The 15847-nt window shown below is 42.1% G+C and overlaps 1 protein-coding gene across 8 annotated transcripts in view; it reads right to left on the bottom strand.

Moving 5' to 3' along the window:
• Positions 1–10053, bottom strand: part of ALCAM (activated leukocyte cell adhesion molecule) — a 210831-nt gene extending 200778 nt beyond the window's left edge. For 5 of the 8 annotated variants that reach the window (XM_014457007.1, XM_006090057.2, XM_023754928.1 and 2 more), the window contains exon 1: positions 9269–10053. In XM_014457007.1, the coding sequence (XP_014312493.1) occupies positions 9269–9341 (73 nt within the window). In that variant the 5' untranslated portion in view covers positions 9342–10053. The remainder of the gene's footprint in view (positions 1–9268) is intronic. The other 3 variants (XR_002829599.1, XM_014457009.2, XM_023754931.1) reach the window with 1 other exon arrangement.
• Positions 10054–15847: the final 5794 nt, after the last annotated feature.

The following is a 15847-nucleotide window of genomic DNA, read 5'->3' as shown; positions in this document are numbered from 1 at the left end:
TATATATGAAAAGTATCATATTATCATCCAGGTAGAGAAAATGCTTGCAAAATAAAGTACAAATCCCATCAGTTTGAACATTTAAAAGTAAATGCTAGGCAGAAACTTATTTATTCACAAAATTATAATATGTGCATATGTACTGATATGAATTCCTTTATGAATAGTTGTTGCTTTGTTTTAAAAATATATCCTCAGCATATACTTGTTAAAACAAATATTTTTCTCCTTTCCATAACAGATCCAAAAATTACAAGGTAAAACATATTCAATGGCACTAATGATTTTTATAAATTAATAGATGATAGTACTCTTTATCAGCTCATAAACAGTTTTGACAAGTTGATTAAACTTGTTAGAAAAATTGCTCAAAATATGATGTATTTAAAAATGACTGAAGTCTGTTTAGTAAAAACTATTATGTGGGGTTATGTGACCACCCCCACAATGTATATTGTACAGTGAACCAACAAAAATAAAGGCACCCCAACATACTTTTGTTGGAACTTTTAAAAGATACATACTTTTTTTATGGAGACATAATTGACATGTTACATTGTATTAGTTTTAGGTGTAAAACATAATGATTGATGTATATATATAGTACAAAATGATTACCACAATAAGTTAGTTAATATCCATCACTACACATAGTTACATTTTTTCCTTGTGATGAGAACTTTTAAGTTCTACTCCTTTACCAACTTTCAATTATATAATAAAGTACATACTCTTTGAACTGTAATTTTAGAAGTTCTTTCTAAATGAATAATTAGACATATTTTTTAATTCAGCAATTTCACTTCCAGGACATTTTCCTAGCAACATAATTTCACATATGGACAAAAACTTGTATTAGGATATTTACTTCTATATTGTTTGTAATAAAACAAGATTGGAAACTACATTTCCAAGAACCAAGAAAATGTTTAATTAATTATGGTGCATATTATAAACCCAATACACTGTGTTAAAAAGAGTGCTGATATGGGAAAATTTCTTAATCTCCAAAATGTGTGCTAAGTGGAAAAGGAAGGTACAACATGGTGTGTACAGTATGTTCATTTTTTTAAAGGGGGGAAATGTATGAGTATTTAAATAAGATAAAAGAGATCCTCTTCTGAACCCCTTAACTAATAAATAACTTAGGGAAATTACAGGAAAGTATTTGAACTACTTCAGGGAATACCTAGTTACCCAGAGGAGTTAGAAGCCATTTTCCTTCCCACCTTTGCATCTTCTCTCATACCATTCTCTCAACCCATATCCTTTGCTGGCTTATTCCTCAGTGCATACCTCAGATATCACATCCTGAAAGAACCTTTCAGATTTTTTTCCTAAACTTTAGACCAAATCTGGGCACTTTGATGTAAAATGACCTTTATTTGTTCTTGTAATAGTTAGCAAAACTTCTAGCAAATAATTATAGAATTAGTTCATTGACTTTTGTTTCTCAAAGAGAACATAATGTCTTGGAGTGACTAGGAACTAGTTCATTACAGCAATCCTAACAGTATTTATCAGATGCTGTTATATGTGTTGACTTGTTTATTCACATGAGTTTTACTCTTGATTTGGCCAACAGTGTGATCTTAGCAAGTAGCTATGTGATTTTAAAATTCTTTATAGCTCTAAAACCTCGATTCTATGATTCTAGGCCTAAGAACATCATTGTCTCTAAAAACTAGCTAATTTGCTATTGAGTTTTATGTAATCTGTTAAACTGAGGCTATCTCAGCTGTCAAGTAAGATAACTGAACAAAATGAATGTGTAAGGCACCTTTCTCATTTTTCCAACAACCCCTCTTCTATCACATTTTGGCTTCTGACCATGAATCGAATATTACAATATTATATGCCTTTAACCCTTAAGAATCTCCTCTCTCTCTCTCTCCTCTTCTCTCTCTGTCTTTATCCACACCTTTTGCAAAGTATTTTTAGTTCCTTCCATTCAATAGGTGGATATGATTTCCCCACCCTTGCTCCTTCCAATAGGTGTGTATGATTTCCTCACCCTTGAACTTGAGCTGGGCTTGGGGCTTGTCTTCACCAACAGAATGTGGCTTCCACCAAGAAAAATAAGCCTAGGGAAGTGTGTGTGTGTGTGTGTGTGTGTGTGTGTGTGTGTGTGTGTGTGTGTTTATTTGGCTAAGTGACCCACCGTAAAATAAACGTTGACTCACACATGCGTGATACATATAAAGTTCTCACTGACACCAATCACACATGACTCCAGAATGTACCTGAAGACCAGCTATTGGCACAAGGTACCTCTGAAGCTGAAAGAAAGCAGTGTCCATATTTTTGTTGTTTTTATATCATGTTTTTATTATTTATATATCATGTCTTTGTTGTTGTTATATCTTGTTGTTATTAATCAATCTATCAATCATTGTTTTTATCAATGTTGTCTTATATCATGTTTTTATTTTTATATCATGTCTTTGTTGTTTTTATATCATGTTGTTTATTTGTTAATCAATTTATATATTATTTTCATATACATTTTTCTAATTTTCTTTTATCTCTGACACTTCTATTAAAGAGAAAGGGCAAGCAGTGATTTAAAATATTTTCTATTTTAATTTTATAGTACTATATTATATATACTATTTTGACATGTAATTTTTGCAGTAATGTAATTACCATATGAATCTTTCTTCTAATTAATTTCCTTTCAATGTGCACGAATCCGTGTACTGGGCCACTAGTTAGAAAATAAAAGACCATGAAGAAGAATCAATTTTCCCTGAACAACCACCAGCCAACTCCCAGAAGTAAAGCTTCCTAGGCTGAACCACAGCAGACTAGTAGAATGAAGACATCTAGCTAAAATCAGAAAATCATCCAACTGCCCAGCCTAAACTGCCAACCTTCACAATAATGTACTACATAAAATGTTTGCTGATTTAAACCGCTATGTTTTAGAGTGCTTTATTATGCTGCATAATTAACTGATACACTATGGTTCAAGAAGTTAATAATAGTAGTGAGACCTCTTCTTATGTTTTTTGTTTGATTTGAAGCTAGGTAAATTCCATACCCAGAAACTTCCCAACTATCAGGGAAAACCCTTGGGAATATACTGACATGAGTTTTAGCCACAAAGGACAATACCTTCTCCCTTTTTCTTCCCTATTAACTAGGACAATACTATGGTATCCTTTCTCTAGCTTGTGTGCTTAGATAATACACACTCACCATTCCTTATCTCCATCCATTGTTTGGGTTTTCTGAGTAACTGAGACACTCAGAGATAACTGAACCAAATAACACATGGGTGCCTAATTAGAAAGAGTCAGTCTTGGCACCAACTGTTCTAGAACCCCAAAATCAGGGCATCATTTCCGATACAATTGTAGCTTACATGGACAGACAGACGTAGGACTTCCATTAATTTTCTAGACATCCCTGTAATTCTTTTCATCCAAATTTATAGTAAGCTGCTGAGAAAACTTACAGAAGAACAGAATGGCAATTGTGCAATTGGCTGAGAAAGGATTTCAGGATCACACTGCAAAAGCCCTTCCTAGATATTCCATAGCTAAGTATAGCTCCCAGGTGAATTTCAACCACCATTATTCTCTTGGCATCGCAGGTGAATTCGGTTTCCATTCTTCTGGAGTTCCAAGCTATATCCAGGTCTCTCTCTTATACTTTTATTAAAGGGACATATTAAAGGGACATATTAAATTGATACTAAAGGGACATATAATTCCGATTGTTAGTTCACTGTAGCTGATATTTTCATTTAAAAAGGTTAGAAGCATGCAATGGTCAGGATGAAGAACGAACATCTTATAGTTAAGTACTCTAAGACAGACATATAGACAGGAAAGTCATTAATAATCATGTTAACCATATAATTTGTCATCCAAATTGCACTTCTGAGAGTAAAATAGGGTACAGTTAATAATTGAATCAGGACATCAGGCATAAACCAAGATTGCATTAGATATACCAGGCCGTATGGTTCACTGAGTGATAAAGAGAAAGCTGTATGGAAACAAAAAGGGGGAATCAAGCCAGAGAAACTAGACAGCTATCTAATTTCTAATCCATTCTCCCACAGTTTAGTTGCATTATGCTGTAAAACTATGAATTCTTAGAAAATCACACATAAGCATGTTCATTGAAGTACCTGAACTTCAAAGTCAAATTAAGCAATCTTTTGATTCGAAATTGTTTTGGATTGTGCACAACATTGAGTTCCTCTTAAATGCAATGGATAATGGATAACTGACTTGATAAATAAGAGAAGAAGCACTAAAAGCTAATTTCATTCTTGGAACATATACTCCAATAATGGTTTATGATAATAGGTTACCATGAAACAATTGCTAACTATCACAGCACATTTGGAACTAGTCTTAGCTGAAATATGTATTATATTCCATTTAATAATAAGGTGAAGGGGAGAGAATATAAATTTTGTTATTTAAGTGGAGAAATCAGCTGAATGAAAATATCAGTAATCCCAAATATAACACTTTGTACACTATAGGAATACATGATTTATAGTATTTATATGATTTAAGTGGAGAAATTAGCCTATAATCCTCTTCTTAAATATGGAGAATCTATTATAGTCTTGACTTTGATCTCCACAGGGAAGAAACAATTCTGACCAAATAAAAAATGAGAAATATAAGTGGGCATTTTTCTGGACTTTTTCATTTCTTATTAAAAAAAACCTGATATCCAAAAGTAAGAATCAAATAAATATTACTTCCATCAATGACTACGTCAAAGAAAACTTTCTTTAGTATTCTAGTGAGTTAGCTCATTTCTTAATATGCCACATATATTAATGTATAAAAAATGAAATGAAGGGGTCATATATGTGGTGACAAAAGGAGATTTGACTTTGGGTGGTAAACACAATGCAATATACTGATAATATATTATAGAATTGTATACCTAAAACCTATATAATTTTATTAACCAATGTCACCCCAACAAATTTAATTTAAAATTTTAAAGAATGAAATGGTCTTTTGTGAAAACCTAACAATAAAGAATAAAATAGCACTTTGAGAAGAGTTAAATTTAAGTTTATATGCATTCACAGAGATACTCTTTTATCATAGCTGCACTCACGTTGCTCTATTACATATTTGAGGTCTATATTGCATATGTCTACTTGAGTTAATGGCTTCAGAGAGCTAGAACTCATTAATGGTGTTTTATACAAAATACATGGCCAGAGCAAAAAGAGGTATGTGTTTGAGAAAATAAGACCAAGGTGATTGTAAAGCATTTAAAATACTATATGACAAAACGCTGCCATCTTACACCAAGTAATGCTGACATTGTAGTGCTCAATTTTACAAAGGCCTATGTTTAGTGGCATGAAAATTTGGGGATAAAAGAAAAGGAATATCTTGTCTGCTTTTAATAAAATGATGAAGTGATAATTAAGTGAAATAAAAAGTGTCATTCTAGTAAGACTATAATGAAAGTCCTAATATAGCACATTTTATTTGAAAAGTTCAAATGCCGAATAAGGGAATTACTAATCAGAACCATGCATTACATAAGGAGAAAATTTTACAGATTAGATATAAAAAAGAGCAGGAAAATAACTTTCCCAAGGTCACATCATTCTTATATGGCATAGCTAAAAACTGGACACATACAAGTATGGATAGAATTTTCTGGTAACATTTGCATTGTTAAAGTATTGTTGATTTTTTAAAATAAGTCAACAGTAGACAAGCATTCTCTTCCAAATTTGTATTTAAAGAAAAAAAAGATATGATAGTTTGAATTTTCTAAAAAGTTTGGAATACAACTTTTGTTACATTTGTCATAAAATCTTTTGGATTTGTATAAAATTGAAAACATGAGGAAAGCATTAGCATTTTCTGTGTCCTCTATATTGCACTCTTGACCATGGTGCAAATCAACTTCTTTGCAGGTGTTCATGTAAGGCTTTGTTACATGAATATAGATAGCATCAACTATCACTTTTATCTTGTCCTCGGAGCTATATATGACATTTAAATAGAGGCAGGCTTTCAGGAGGGATGGGTTACACTTATAGGTATTTTTAAGATCTAAAAACGTTCTCCTGGCTCTCTTAACCCAGGAGAGTTGGATACTAATTCCTTTCCATGACACTTTTTTTAAAATAGCCCTATTCTAGCCTGGAGGAGTAAGCACAAGATAGTAAAATGAGTTTTAAGAGGTAGGAAAAAAGATGGAAAATTAGCAATTGAGGCACATTGACACTTTCTAGTAATAAAACTTATATGAATTAGTGCAACCAGCCTGTCTGAAAGAATTAGAAAAGGACAAGAAAATGACTCTGCCTTGTCCGGATAGGCCTTTTACCTTAGGTAGTCAGAAACAGTTTTGAGCTGAAGATATCTGAGCGAGTAGGTCCTTAGCTCACCCTTCTACTTACACATGAGAAAGCTGAAGCCCCAAAAGGTGAAATGACTTTCTCAATGTGCCTGAAGATAGCTCCTGAGCCAAACCTAGAAAAGCAGTTCACTGAAAATAATACCCTATTAAATTGTAATTTTTATTGGATTAAATAAATCACCAAAGAAAAAAAACATTTACTGGCTACTAAGCAGTTTGCAGTTTTAAAATTAATAAATTTAATAGTCCCACATTATGAAAGGACATTTGATTTCAGTTGATGCTTTCCCCAAGGCCTTCCTGAGATAAACTGATACTTTCTGAACATAATATACGGCTAAGACAAAAAAAAAAAAGAGGGAGAAAAACACTTTAAGGGTGTTTATGTCTTGGAGTCAACCTCATATCAGTGAGCAGTTAAGAAAAAATCCAAAGAGGAGGGCGCACAGATGAACCAAGTGAAGAAACAGTTAACTGCAGGGCCCCACCTCCTTGTTGTAAATAATCAAGGAAAGCCTTTTTAAAAGCAATACAAAATGTCACCACAGGCTGACGCTCTTTCGATAAGAATAATGAGATTCTTTGCTCCCTGCGATGATGTGCACATACTTCACTGCCTTTATAATTCCTCTTTCAGTGTTCCTGGTTCATACATACTTTCCCTTCCCTGCAAAACTGGTAACATGCCATGCCTAAAATATATCAATGACTGGTATGCAGGAGCAGTTAGAACTGTTCCGGAAATGAAGGGCGGCGAGCTGGGAAGTCACTTGGCCCCAGTGACTCAGCGGGCAACCCCACCGGGCTGGGCTCTGCGGAGGGCTGCCAGCAGGCGCACTTGCAACCCAGGACTTCTTCTAGAGTCCGGACTAGGCGCTTTTAGGGCCATAATCCTTTCTGTGAAAGCACACTGGCCGACAGTTTCGCGCAGATGCCAGCCGGGTAAATTCAGGGAAACCGCTGATGTGAGGGGCTGAGGCTCTGACCCCTAGGGGAACCGCGCCTGACGCTCGCGGAAAACGAGAAGAAATGGGTGCGGAGAAGAAACGCGAGCCGGCGCTCCACAGGAACCGCCACGAAGGGGGTCTGAACGCGGAACCTCTCCCCTTTTGGCAGTTCCATGTGCGGAGAAACCTGTCCCACGAGCTGACCCCGCTGGAAATGAATACCAGTGCGACTGCAGGGGAAGGGAAACGGGGCGTGCGGGTGTGTTCCCGGGGTGGGGCTGTAGGTGAGATGACACTCCCCAAGTGGCGAAAGGGTTACACTGGCAGCCAACTGTGGGCGTGAGCATCTTTGCATCTGACGAACTACAGCACCCTCGTTCTCCCTGCTCTCCGCTTGGCTCCAGATTGCGTGCCCTTCCTTCCCACAGCAACACTGGGATCAGGAAAAAGAGAAATCCGCACCGTGCCAAACCTCAGGGGTCTCTCCTCCCGCCTCCCCGGGGTTTCTGCCCGCCCCCCACCTGCTTTACAGCCGACTGAGCTCGCCTTTCACAGCCCCTGCTCCACACCCGGAGCTTGGTCACACACGCCTCTTGCTCCGACCTAAGAACAGCAGGTGAGCTCATGACCTCACCCCGAAATGTAACTTTGAGAAAGAGATCGCGAGAGCCCCCCTCCCCCGCACCACTACCAACCACACACACACACACACACACACACACACACACACACACACACACACAGCTGCAGGTCACAAACACTTATGATCCTCAGGTTCTAGCCCCCCCTCCCTTTTCCTGGGAGAGATCCAGAGGCTTTCAAACCTCCTCTTTGGCCCCAACTTGCCAACAACTGAAGGGATGTGCAGAAATTAAAGATGCAAAAAGGAAGCGAGTTTTAATTTGAAAAAACACTAAAGAAAGGAATCAAACAGAACCTGAACTAAAAAGGAAGTAGGAGTTGTGCTTGCAACTGTCTATAAAGGGCTAGCGACCTAAACTTCGTATGGGTGAAAAAAATTCCCCCCAAAAAAATCCTTAAGTCTAGCAAGAAGTAAACCTGCTGCTCTGTCAAGTGAGAGCGAGTAGGAAGAACGCGCTGTGAGGACCAACTCGGTCAGCCGCCCATTGGTCTCCGCATGACAGAGCCAGGGGCAGCCCTAGAGTGGGGCAAAGGGATTCCCGTCGAGATATTTTAAGTGTTGGGGTTTTTGCCTTATTTTTTTCTTTTTCCTGAGGCTCAGAACAGAACTGAGATCTGAGGTTGAATCACAAGTCCAGAAAAATGCACAAACCCCACGGGAAGGTCTCACGAACCTGGCTGGGTTCTTCGCCTACGGTCATTCCTGAACTCACTCCCCACCCAGACCACGCGGGAGGGGGCGTCCGAACCGCGACGCCAGCTTTTGGGGAACGTGCAGGGAGCTCCTCAAGTCCTCTTTCTCTTCTGCCTCTCCCACCGCCTCGTGGGCTCCTACCACGGGGAAGTTACCGGGGGATTTATCACGGAAAGAAGTAGCGGCAGTCATTGCCTCCGAGCGCTAAGCGAAAGGAAAACTGCCTGGAGCGAAGTGACGTGGACTTTGAGACCACGGATCGTCAGGGGCCAAGAGCTCGCCTCCTGGGCGGGAGCCCCTGGGGGGAAAGGGGGGGCGAGCCGGGCGAATCCAGCTCGCCGGCCCCTGGAGCCCCGACCCCGGCCGCACCCGAAGTTCCTGGACATGTACCCAGTGCCCCAGAGGCCGCGCAAACTTCAGCCAACCGGCCGGCCGGCCGAGCCCAAACAGCGGCACAGGTGTCGGAACCCAGGGCCGGTTCTGCGCCCGCTCCGCGCTCCGTTTACCTCCCCGACGCACCTGGGCGCCCTGCCCCGCGGGGCCAGGCCGGGGCGGGGGACCTAAGGGAACTGCCCCGGCCCACGTCGGCCAGGGGCTACTCGAGGCCTCTGCTCACCTGGCCTGAGGACAGCAGCGGAGATCAAGAGGCAGAAGACCAGACGGCAGGAGGGGGCCGCCTTCGATGCCATATTCCTCCTCCTCCTCCTCCTCCTCGGGAGTCACCGACGGAGTCCGCGCCGCAGGAGCAGGAGGGGGCGTCGTTCCCTACCCCGCGCTGCCCGCGCGCTCGCGGGTCGGGACGCAGGGGGCAGCCGCTTCTCGCAGACACACCGCCCCCCGGTCTGTGGGCGCTGCACCTTCGGGTCTGCGCTGCACGTAACTTTCCACCGCGCAGTGGCCAACTCCTCCTCCCTCCTTTCAACACTCGCCCTTGGCCCCCTTGGCTGCTTCTTCCCCGGACGGCGACCCTCTCTTCTCGGGAGACACTTGAGCAATTCGGAGAGGTGTGCGTGGTTCTTTTTGCCCGGTCTGTTAGGTTCCTTTTCTTGGAATAATAATAACGCTGACAGTAGTGGCAGTGTGCGTAAAAAGCCGGTGCCAGGAAGAAACAGCCGGGGGTGGCAACAGGGGGCAGCGGGTCCAGGCGGTCTCCTCAGGTGGCAGCCGTTGAGGCAGCAATAGCAGCAGCAGGGATAGCAGCGGCGGCAGCAGCACTCGGGGCTGCTCTGAGTGGAGGACTGGAAGGCGCGTGTAAGCGGCCGGTCTCCTCCTCCCTCCGCCTCTTCCCCCTCCCCTCCCCTCCCGCCTTCCCAGGACGCTGCACGGAGCAGGTGGTTGCAGCACCGATCTGCAGCCTAGAGGCGCTGCAGGACCGAGGCGAAGACTCCGTGCCCAGCTCAGAAACTGCGCCCGGGAGGCGGGCGCTCGAGTGGGCGGGGCTCCTCCCGGACCCGCCCCCGGCGCCCGCCCGCCAATAGGGAGCGGACGCAGACGCCCCGGGTGGGCCCTGACACCGCCGCTTCCCTGTGGCGCAACCCTCGTGTTGAAGCCTCTCCGTGCCCGCTGCTCGTCCAGCCCGGTCGCGGTTCAGAAAACCAAATTGCCCTTTTCTTTCCCCCGGACTCGCGTCGCGTTGACTCACTCGTCGGGGACTTTTCGGCGGTGGTGTCGCAGCCTCCTTCTCTCCCGTGTGGAGAGCAATGGGGCAGGGCAGTGGGGGTGGGAAACTCACAGGCTTTGGGTCAGGGCGGGAGCGAAGGAGGAAGGAAGGGGCTGGGGGTGGCGCCAAGGGGGAAACTCACCTCCGGGGAGTGAACCGAACGGCTGGGGCCGGCCCGGGGCAATTCACTTACTGAGCTGATGTCTACTCCTTCCTCCCCATCCCCACACGCACCCCCTGTCGCACACACCTTTTTTGAAAAAAAGGCAGATGGCTTGAGTGGACTGCCCAATACCAAATAGAAATATTTACTCCTTCCCGGGGGAAATTAAATCAGGAAAGTCTAGAGCGTGCTTCGTCACAAGGATTTTCCCAGTGTCTACAAAAGCCAGCGCGTGCCTCTTTAATTTTGAATTAAGCGGCGATTTTAAGTTACACACAGAAAATCCTCAAGTTATGCAGATTGAAAGCCAAGCCTCTCCTTGTCTGTTCCAGAAAGCCAGGCGCCCCAGCAGATGGACAGGCTTCTCGGGCAATTTCTGGAGATTGAACCACCTCCCAGGCGGAACATTGGAAGCGGCGTCGCTTTCAATCAGGCAGAGAGCATGAAGGAATATTTTCCTCCAGAACACCAGGGTGGAGCTGTCGGAGCCCTAAGTGGCTCTAAATCAGGGATGCAGGATCACAACTCTCATCCCCAAAGCTTAATAAAATATTGGTCCCTGAACCACTTTGCCGGGGCATTAAATAGCCTTTCGTGCATCACAGGGTCACCCCTGTGTGAGGCTACTCTCCACCGGAGAATGCCAACTGGTGATCCTCACATACTGTGCTTTCATCAAAAGGCTTGGGATCCCCAGCTACATGCGGGGGAGGGGAGTTTGCTGCAGGAGAAGCTTAATAAAACAAGCACACACAACAATGATCTTTAACTTTTTAAAAAATATTTTTATGGAGGTCCATTTTCAGCTGCAATTTTTTGTCCAAAGCCTACCTATCTTGTCCCTCGGGGTCTCCTTCCATTACAATAGCAACATTCTAGAGTAGAGCTCTTACATTTTTCCTCTCTAAATCAGTAGTTTCTCCCGCTTGGTTTTTAACGTTAACCATTTGCATCTTATGAACCAACAGGAAGGCTAATGCTAGGAGAGGCAAATGCTTCATATGTATTCCATTCAGTATTTCATAAACTAAGTTTGACTACATTGCTAGCATTGGATGGATTCTGTAAAATTCCTATGGGGATTTTTTTTTTCTTTTAACAGAGGCTCTACATAGCTTGCATTATAACAAATCATCCAACTATTTAATTTGGATCCCCCACTTTGTCTATCTGAACCCCTTTATTTGAAGGTGGGAGTTAATATAGCATAATTGTTAAAAAAGTAGATTTGCAAAAGGCAGACTGTCTGATTTGGGCTCTAACCTTTACTGACTACATGATCTTGGGCAATTTACTCAACTTTTTAGGCCTCAGTTTCCTTAAATGTAAAAAGTGATAACAATAGTGTCAGTCTCTTGAGATTGCTGTGATAACTGAGATCACACAAATAACTGGCTAGGTATAGTAGAAGGAGCCTGAGCTTTGGAGTCTAGTTAAAATCCCTGCCTGCACTTACTCAGCAAGTGACCTTGAGCAAACGTCAGTCTCTCATAATCAACGTGTGATGACACATTAGAGTACCATCTTTAGAGCTGCACAGTTAAATTGGATCAAAATACATTCCATAAATTAAGACATCATATACACACAGTATGTATGGATTTCAGGAAGCAACAAACATGTTTGTATGTAAAGTCAGTAGCTTTCATAATTCTTCTTAAAGAGGAATTTGTCCTAGTACAGGAAAATGCCTTGGTAAGCCACTTGGAGCAGTAACTCCCAAGGCTATTAGTCGTATATAGCTGAGGCCACAAAAGTGATGGTGAAACTACTCTGTATTAAAAATAATAAAAATAGGAATCACAAAATAATACAAATAGGAACTTGGTAGAAGAGTGAAGAGGGAGATGCTGAGAAGAGAGAAAGGCACAAAGACCAAGTCATGTAATTATGAGTTTGAAAATGGTCAAAGGCCTTTAAGTATCTTTAATTAATTAGTAATAGTTATTGAAAACTTTCTAGCTGCTAAATTATTTTAAGCCATTTATATGAAGTAATGGAAAAATTCCCCTTATAAAAACCCTATGAGTTGGGCCTGATTATTACATTCATGTTGCTCATGAGGAAACTGAAGCCCAGAGACATGAAATACCTTCCCAGGGTCATACGGTAATTCATAGTAATGGTAAAGCCACAGTTCTACCCAGGCACTGTGATGCTAGTTTCATGCCTATTCCCTTTGCTCATCATAAATGTCTAAAAATAAACTCTTGACTTTATTTTTGGTTGGGAGGGCATTTAAACATCAATTCCTTTATCTTCCCAAAATTTTAATAAAGTCTCCTACTCTCAAACACATTTCACTTAAGAAAATTAATAAGGCAGTATACCCTATCTGCATGAGCCAGGTATAGTGCATATATAATGACAAGACCATTTTTTAGACTGAAATAATTTAGCATAAGCAAAAGTTTGGAGTCAGAAATAAAGTTAAGAATGTAAACTTCTCAAAATACTGTAATGGAGAGCCTATTTGTCCTTAAAAAAAATCTATCATTAATTTTAACAAAAGCAATTGTGATTTAGATGCAGCTGGAAAAGCTCTTCCTTACCTAGTTCTTAAGAGGAAGAGCTTTTCCAGCTGCATCTGGATCACAGTTGCTTTTGTTACAATTAATGATAGATATTGTTCCAATGACATATGCAATATGTCAGGGTTTAGTCAGGGTTCAGACCATCATAATGGGTATTTCTTACTCCAAGAGGTAACGTTCAGCCAGAGGAAAACATATCTCATGTTACCTAGAACAGGAGACGAGTTTTGCATCTTCAGTATTGAAGAATAATCATCAGTCAGTGACAAAGCAAGGACACAGCAGATTAGGCAACATTCCTGCTTCGAATCTGTGTTACTCAGAACTCAGGACCCCAGAGGCTCAGGCCAGGCCTCGTTGCCCTGTATTAAATATTAAGCCACCAGTATGTGACAACATAGCCAGGGAAGGTACGTGAGCATTTGAAGAGTTGAGATGATTTTTTTAATTTTCCTTCTAATTAAACAATTTTCTACTGAAGATAAAATTTCACCAAACATGGTTTTGGAGACTAGTGACACCTTATACTCTTCTGTGTGTCTTCCTAGTTTTTGAACAAAACTTATGTGCAATTCAAGAGCATGCAGCAAATCTAATCCACTTTCTTTCCCCCACTTCCCCATTAGTAATTATACATCTCTAGCCAATACTTTGCAAATACATTGGACACTCTCTATATATTTATGTACTAGAGGCCAGGTGCAGGAAATTTGTGCACGGGGGGGAGGGAGTCCCTCAGCCTGGCCTGCACCCTCTCCAATCTAGGACCCCTTGGGGGATGTCCAACTGCCGTTTAGGCCCGATCCCACAGGCAGTCAGACATTCCCTCTCGCAATCCGGGACTGCTGGCTCCTAACCACTCACTTGCCTGCCTGCCTGCCTAATTACTGCTAACCACTCTGCCTGCCTGCCGGATCACTCCTAACCGCCTCTGCCTACCTGCCTGATTGCCCCTAATTGCCTTTGCCTCAGCCCAGCCACAATAGCTTTTTCCGGAATGATGTCTGGAAGGACTTCCAGAAGATGTCTGATCTACCTGGTCTAATTAGCATATTACCCTTTTATTAGTATAGATAAATGCTAAATGGTGAGAAAGAGCTCCTCTTTACAGGACATAGACTTTGAAACTTATTAGGAAAGGTGATAGACAGAGATGAAAGGGTCTTCAGTGATGGGACTAGTAAGGATGATTCCAATACTAATTCTAACATGGGTTTTTACCCCCGCACCACCAAGCAATTCTTGGACACCAGCTGGGTGTCCTACAATTCAACTCAATTCTGATACTCCCTAGAGAGAGCAGTTAGCCAGATGGAAAAGCTCTGTAGGGTAAAGTATGTGGAAAGGGGACCAGGCTACCATGTCCTCTGAGCATACCAATCTCCATTCGTTCACCAACTCTGAAGTGCTCCACATCCTGTCCTTTGATTTGTTGTGGAGGTTTCATTAAGTAGGAATGATTGATTAAGTCATTGGTCATTAGTGCTTGTACTTGATCTTCAGCGCCTTTTTCCCTTAATTGGAAGTTGAGGGGTGGGACTAAAAGTTCCATCCTTCTAATCACATGGTTGGGTCTCATGGCAACAAGTCCCCCAATCCTAGGTTACATATAAGCTTTCTAAAGTTACCTTATCATTAAAAGACACCTTATCATTCTCATAACTTAAGAAATTCCAAGGGTTTTAGGAACTCTATGCAGAGAATTGGTCAAATACAAAATATGTATTTCTTATTATGAATCAACTAGTGCCCCGGTGCACGTATTCATGCACATTGAAAGGAAATTAATTAGAAGGTGGCCGGTGGGACGAGACTGGGTGAGACAAGCCAGAAATGCCCTGTAGCCAACCTCCTGCGGTCCCTCCCTGGCCAGTCATGCCTGGGGCAGTGCCAGGGCCCAAAGGGCATCTGCAGAGTGAGCTGGGTCCCTCTGGCAGGTGGGGTCCCTCTGCCTGGCCTGCAGGGATCGGGCTGAAACCTGCAGTCCAACATCCCTTGATGGGTCCTGGAGTGCGAGAGAGCACTCTGCAAAGTTGCTGTTGCTCAGCAGCTCCTGCGTTGAGCATCTGCCCCCTGGTGGTCATTGCATGCCATAGCTACCAAGCAGTTGGCTGGTCAGCTGGTTGGCCGGTCGCTTAGGCTTTTATATATATAGATATCACAACTAGTCAAACTCAGGAAACACGAAGAGAATGAGTCAAGTCCTAGTGACCATAGTTAAAATTTTTAAATACAAAGTAAGGACACTTAATCTACAGGAGGAAGAGAGTGATAAAAACTATTTGCCATCAATGAGAATAAAACAAAAAGAGCCATTCTGATTCCAGATCTTAGGCACTTAGGCTGTAGCTAAGTGCCCATCAGTAGATGAATGGATTAGAAAACTGTGGTACATCTACACGATGGAATACTATGCTGCTGTAAAAAAGAAGGAACTCTTACCATTTGCAACGGCATGGATGGAACTGGAGAGCATTATGCTAAGTGAAACAAGCCAGTCAATGAAGGAAAAATACCACATGATCTCACTCATTCATGGATAATAGAGACCATTATAAACTTTTGAACAATAATAGATACAGAGGCAGAGCTGCCTCACACAGATTGTCAAACTGCAGCAGGAAGGCCGGGGAGGGTTGGGGGGCAGGAGGGAGGAGGGTAAGAGATCAACCGAAGGACTTGTATGCATGCATATAAGCATAACCAATGGACATAAGACACTGGGGGGTAGGGGAGGCCAGGGGATTGTCAAGGGCGGGGGAAAAAAAAGGACACATATGTAATACCCTTTGTAAAACTTTAAGCAAAAAAAATAAAAAAGCATAACTAAGAAAAAAT

The sequence above is a fragment of the Myotis lucifugus genome, unplaced genomic scaffold (genome assembly GCF_000147115.1).
Source record: "Myotis lucifugus unplaced genomic scaffold, Myoluc2.0 scaffold_67, whole genome shotgun sequence".
In the NCBI taxonomy this organism is placed as follows: Eukaryota; Metazoa; Chordata; class Mammalia; order Chiroptera; family Vespertilionidae; genus Myotis; species Myotis lucifugus.
The sequence above is the reverse complement of the archived record's forward strand: the minus strand, read 5'-3'. Positions and strand labels throughout refer to the sequence as shown.